At 39.8% G+C, this 6,366-nt stretch overlaps 1 protein-coding gene across 1 annotated transcript; it reads right to left on the minus strand.

Moving 5' to 3' along the window:
• Positions 1–3,057: 3,057 nt before the first annotated feature.
• RNASE6 (ribonuclease A family member 6) lies at positions 3,058–4,398 on the minus strand. Its single transcript, XM_068534949.1, has 2 exons — positions 4,191–4,398; positions 3,058–3,805 (listed from the first exon to the last, which is right to left on the minus strand). The coding sequence occupies exon 2, from the start codon at positions 3,798–3,800 to the stop codon at positions 3,336–3,338; it is 465 nt and encodes a 154-aa protein (XP_068391050.1). The 5' UTR covers positions 3,801–3,805; positions 4,191–4,398; the 3' UTR covers positions 3,058–3,335.
• Between the last annotated feature and the right edge of the window lie 1,968 nt (positions 4,399–6,366).

A 6,366-nucleotide genomic window follows, 5' to 3' on the forward strand; every position in this document is an offset into this window, starting at 1 on the left:
CTTGTGAGGGTGGAAATTTGGGAACATCCCAAATATTCAACAATAGACGACTGGTAAATAAATGACGGTTTATTAATACAAAGGAACAAACAATACACCAGTAAAAATAAAAGAACAACAAAGATACATTTTAATATCGATGAGTCTTAAAAACATTGTTGAGTGAACAAAAAAAGCAAGTTGCAGAATGATTTGTACTATATGATAGTATTTATATAAATTTCTTTTTAAATTGCACATGGAAACCCTATGTTTTGTTTATGAAGATATTATACATGAAGTATAAGTACAAAAGTAAGACTGGTAACACTTTAAATGTATAATTTCATTTGAGAAAAGTTAAGAGGAATGGGAATGGAGAGAGGAATAAAATGGACACCAATGTTTTTATGTCTATATATATATTTTAGATAGTAAGTAAATGAAAAACTATTTATTTTGAGTGCTATATATTGGTTTGTATTTATCTACATTGTTTAATTTTTTAAAATATTTATTTATTTATTTATTTGGTTGCACCACGTCTTAGTTGTAGTAGGTGGACTCCTTAGTTGTGGTTCCAGGGCTCCTTAGTTGCAGCTCACCAGCTCCTTAGTTGCAGCACGTGGGCTCCTTAGTTGCAGCAAGCTGGCTCCTTAGTTGTGGCATGCAAACTCTTAGTTGAGGCATGCACGTGGGATCTAGTTCCCTGACCAGGGATCGAACCCGGGCCGCCTGCATTGGGACGGCAGAGTCCTAGACACTGCGCCACCAGGGAAGTCCCTACATTGTTTAATTTTTGAAAAGTAATTCATCACATTAAAAATGAAATTAGCCCATGAGAGAGGGCAAGGGAAGGACTTTATAAAATCCATCAAGGGACTTCCCTGGCAGTCCAGTGGTTAAGACTCTGTGTTTCCAATGCAGGGGGTAAGTGTTTGATCCCTGGTCAGGGAACTAAGATCCCACATGCTGTGTGGTGCGGCCAAAATAAGTGAATAAATAAAATAAAATCCATCAAGAAGTGTGAAGAGGGACTTCCCTTGTGGTGCAGTGGTTAAGAATCCGGCTGCCAATGCAGGGACATGGGTTCAAGCCCTGGTCCAGGAAGATCCCACATACTGCAGAGCAACTAAGCCAGTGTGCCACAACTACTGAGCCTGGGCTCTATAGCCTGTGAGCCACAACTACTGAAGCCCACTCGCCTAGAGCCCGTGCTCTGCAGCAAGAGAAGCCACTGAAATGAGAAGCCAGTGCACTGCAATGAAGAGTAGCCCCCGATCACTGCAACTAAAAAAAAAAAAAAAAAAAAAGTGTGAAGAGCTCCAGAAGAATTCCCCTCCTCATGAGCCTATGCTTCCCCCTTCCTGTGAGGCTGTTTGGCCTTGCTTTTGCCACCCCATATGTGGGCTTTCCTCTGTAGGCTTGCCTCATATGTGGACATCACGTTTTCTGTTTCTATTAGCCCTGTCTAGATAGTATGGCATTTTCAAACAAAAAAGCCAAACAGAAAAACACAAACGGAAAAGAAAGATAAGAATAATAAAAGAGAGAAAAAGGAAAAAAACAAAACAAAACACAAACTGTTATAAATTTAAAAGGTGACTTAAAGAATATTCACAGTATGGAATTTATCAATGAAACAGTTTTTGATTGTATACTGTTTTACCCCAATGGAACTAGTTAAAGTATCCATCTAAGGCAGTAAGTAAAGCAGTAAGAGGGGCATAATATTTTACTGGCTCCACATCCTCTAGTCAATATAAATTGTTTTTTTTTTTTAATAAATTTATATATTTATTTATTTATTTTTGGCTGTGTTGGGTCTTCGTTTCTCTAGTTGGGGCAAGCGGGGGCCACTCTTCATCGCGGTGCGCAGGCCTCTCACTATCGCGGCCTCTCTTGTTGCGGAGCACAGGCTCCAGACGCGCAGGCTCAGTAGTTGTGGCTCACGGGCCCAGTTGCTCCGCGGCATGTGGGATCTTCCCAGACCAGGGCTCGAACCCATGTCCCCTACATTGGCAGGCGGATTCTCAACCACTGCACCACCAGGGAAGCCCTATAAATTGTTTTAAAAGTACAGTGTCCTCTGACCTGATACTCAAATTCTATTTCCACACCCTGTGAGTAAGAGATATGTATTGAATTGTCTACTTAGCTCATTTTCCCTGGGAACTTTGGCATCTCTAAGCCAGGGTTAATCCTCCTGGCACCAGGCTTGGCCTCAGGATGCCATTATAAACATGGACCCTGAAGCTCCTCAGGGCTTCCTGTGTCTTTTGAGTCTCATATCTTTGTAGGGCTCCCATATGTACATATGTAACTAAAATTGTTTTTTTCCTGTTGATCTATCTTTTTATTACAGGGGGTGTCTCAGCCAAAAACCTAGAAGAGTTTATGAAAAATTATCTTTCCTCCCCTACACATAGGACCTAAATTCTTAATCCCAGTCCTTCGATCTCTGAATCAAAAACCTGTTCCAAAGCCCCAATGTTTCCGTGATATTTCACTATTTGAGTAGGGCAAGAATGTTTTTAGTTTCCCAGTGTTTTTTTTTTAACCCCCTTGATCTATGCTTTCTCTTTGTCCATTCCAATAGATAATGGGAGAATTGACTCTAAGGCTACAGTGGATTATTATCCCTACTACTGTTTATATTTAAAACATTATCTGATTAAATATAGAGGCAAATAGTTAAGATCTAGGATGCCTCAGTTACCAGCGTTAGAATCTGTGAAAATACCATCAACATTGAGTATCAGTGCCACCTCCAAACAACCATAGACAACGGTTTCAAGGGAAATATGTAAAGCCATGAGCAGAGTTTGAAGGGATGGAGAACTTTCTTGCTCCAAAGTCCCAGAGACACAGGGGTGAGGGAAGTGGCAGAGGCCCCAGGTTGCCAAATAACCTCAAAGGTTGCCTAGGGCCAAAATCGTTCTCCTTGGAATGCTGGCAAATGCAGGCCTAGGTAGCTCCAGGCTGGCAATGATGTGAAAGGGATCACACTTCCAAACACACTTATACACACACTCATTAGAATGCAGCAGAAAATGGTTTTATTTCTGTGGACACAATACAAGAAAAGTTGGCTGAAGTTCTAAGGCTGAAACTATGGAGGCCCGGACACTTCTTTGCCCTCTTCCCTACTATCTTCCTTCAAAACCTAGAGCTCCAAAGCAGAAAAGAATCCTACATATTTTTTGTCCCAACTCTGGTCTATCCTCATCACTCTAATTTTTCCAATACCCTCCTTTTTCCTTCTATGGGAACCAGGAAAATCAACAAAAGGAAAGAAAAATCAGAAGAGATCGTAAGAGAATTCGTGCCAAGTGAGAGGGAAAATGATGGAAACTTTAAACAATCTTGTCTAAGTGTACAGGAACCAAATCATAGGGAGGATCGCTCTTCTGAGGGGGGTCGCAGGCAACAATGAAGAGCTTGTACTGGGTGTCATCTCGGTAGCGGCAGTCAGGATACTTCCCCGCAGTGAAACTGCACTGAGTCAGGTTAACAGGCTTTGGACTCTGGTGGCAGTTGTGCTGCCCATTCTTACAGACGATGTGGGGCAAATCACAGACAGCAGCCACGTCCTGGAAGGAGTTGTGCAGAAAGGTGTTTTGAGGCTTACAGTGTCGAGTATAATTATTGACGCCGCTCATTGCCTTGTTGCACTGGAGAAGCCTTGGCTGTATATGCTGAATTTCAAACCAGTGAGCCTTGGTGAGATGCTTAGGCAAAGCACAAAGTGGACACACTGACCACCATAGTCCCAGCAGCAATAGGAGGAGAGGAAAGCATCCCAGAAGACCTGGCCCCATATTTTCTGTGTAAGGAGAGAGAAAATAATGGTAGTAGTAAAAACAATAAGAGCAAAATTATCACTCCTAACCATTTAGATTTTTATCCTGCCTTTTAAGATTTCATAGCTCTTTTTTTTTTGTTTGTTTTTAACCATCTTCTTTCTCACTTGAGTCTCACAATTCTAAAGAAACTAAAGCTCAGTGAAGAGGAATTTGAAGTAACACGATCTTTTCTCTGACTGGTAGATCTCGTTCTTCTCTTTGTCCTGCACTCATGCGTTTGATGGTCCCCATGTCAGAAACCTTGTCTCTTCCCTCCTGAAATATTTACCCTCCATCTATTTGACCTGGATCTCCCAGCCATCTTCACTGGCCACTCTCCCCAGCCCTGGGGGCTTCTGCTCTTACCAGGTCTGCACGCTGGGGCTCCCGCTGAGAACAGCAGCAGTAGTTAGTCCCAGGCTCAGAGGCTTTTGTCTGTTGTTCTTCTCCCAGATGTGCGAGGCTGCCTGCGTGTGGCAGGGGAAGGGAACCCTAGGAAAGAGAAAACTAGGGCTTGGAAGATGAACTTCTTGTTGACAGTGTGGATGAGACTCTTAGGCTTTCAAACTTGCTGTTTAATTAGTATCAATAACACTGTAAGTGCAGGGAGAGTAAGCTTACTTAAAGAAACAATGAGACTCAAAACACAGTTTTGAGGAACTGATCACTTCCTGATATGAGTTGGTGCTTCCTTCCTGACTTGAAGCTTCAGTTTTTTGAAGTTTTATGGTTTCATTTCCTTAGGAGAAAATATACATGAAAATCTGATATAATAACTGCCATGTACTTGGTATGTGAGCTTCAACCATAGACTTGAATGAATTATTCCTTTATGTGTATGTTTATCGGGCCAGATACTGGGCTACTCTGATTCGGGAGCTTGTGATCTAATGAAAGAGACAGTCAGGTAAATGGACCAATGCACAATATATTAACAAATATCAATAGCACTTACAGCTGTGATCAAGGAAACTACAGGTAACTGTGTGGAGACAGTAGAGAGGAGGTATTTTTGGAGGGCACAACACCGGCACAGAGTTTTGAAGATTAATTAGAAATTAAGTGAAGAAGATGGTAAGGGCAGCCCAAAGAGGAAACTGTGTGAAGAGACCCATACATATGAAGGAGAAGGGCACATTTAGGGTATTTGCCTCTTAAATCTGTTCTTGCCTTTCCATTGGTGCTGCAATATCCTTATTCAGAACCTTATTGTCTCATAGAGGACTCACATAAAAGTTTCCTACATGGACTCCCTGCCTCTAGTCTCTTTTCCTTCCAATCCATTCTACATATTAATACTTCCAGATTAGTATTTCTTGAGCATAAATATAACAGTGAAACACTCTTGCCCAATAGTTTTAATGGCTCCAATAATCTTTAGGATAAAAATTATTTCTGTTTATAGCAAAGTTGCAAGATACAAGGTTAATATACAAAAATTGCTTCCTTATATACCAGCAATGAACAATTGGAATTTGAAATAAAAAAAAAAACAAAACAGCTAACATTTATATTAGTACCAAAGAAAAATGAAATATTAGGTATAAATCTAATAAAATATGTACAAGATCAATATGAGGAAAACGATAAAACTCTGATGAAATAAATCAAAAGAAGATCTAAATAAATGGAGAGGTATTCCATGTTCATGCTGAAGGAAATCAGAATATGTAACCCCCAAAAATGGCTCTTTGACATAAAAATTATTTTGTACTGAAGGCAATTAAGAATCATGAAGTGCAGAAAAAGCTCCCTGCTTTCTGTCCAAAGCCAGAAAATAAATTCTCTTTTTACTGGAGATAGACCCTCAACCTCCCAGAGAGGGCACCAGAGGAATCTGCAAAAGAATCTTGAAACTAACCCTTATCTTTCTAGTTACTTCTTCACCATTTACTAACCATAGACCAAACTCCTTTGTCTTGTCAATTCTTTACAAATATCTTGTTTCTTGGGCTAAAAGGTATAAAAGCTTCCTGCTCTTTTCACTTATTTGGATTTTTCATTCTCTTGTGAACGCTCCCATGTATATGTAAATATTTAATAAAATTTGTATGCTTTTCTCCTATTGACCTGTCTTTGTCAGTTGAATTTTCAGACCCAGCCAGAGACCCTAAGAGTGCTGAGGAAAACTTTCTTCCCATACAATGACATTATGCACTTGTCAAAACGTGTACGACATGAAGAACGAATCCTAGTGTAAATTGTGGACTTTATTAATACTGGTTCATCAAATATAACAAAAGTACCACAGTAAAATAAGATGTTAATAATAAGAAAATTGTGAACAGTGTGGTTAGGAGAGGAGGGAGGGAAGAGAGGCATATGGGAACTCTTTGTACTTTCTACTCAATTTTTCTGTAAATCTAAAATTGCTCTGAACAAATAAGTCCATCAATTAAAGAAAAAAAATTTTAAGATGTCTGTTCACAACATTGTAAAGCAACAATACTCCAATAAAAATTAATAAAAAAAGAGTAAAAAAAATAAGTCTGTTTGCCTAGTGCTCATGTATCTTATTCTACATCCCATGTATTAGAACAGT

This window comes from Eschrichtius robustus, chromosome 1 (assembly GCF_028021215.1).
Source record: "Eschrichtius robustus isolate mEscRob2 chromosome 1, mEscRob2.pri, whole genome shotgun sequence".
In the NCBI taxonomy this organism is placed as follows: Eukaryota; Metazoa; Chordata; class Mammalia; order Artiodactyla; family Eschrichtiidae; genus Eschrichtius; species Eschrichtius robustus.

What these genes read in the sequence shown, in the direction of transcription:
- RNASE6 (XM_068534949.1), bottom strand. Translation starts at nt 3,800, where the DNA reads ATGGGGCCAGGTCTTCTGGGATGCTTTCCTCTCCTCCTATTGCTGCTG.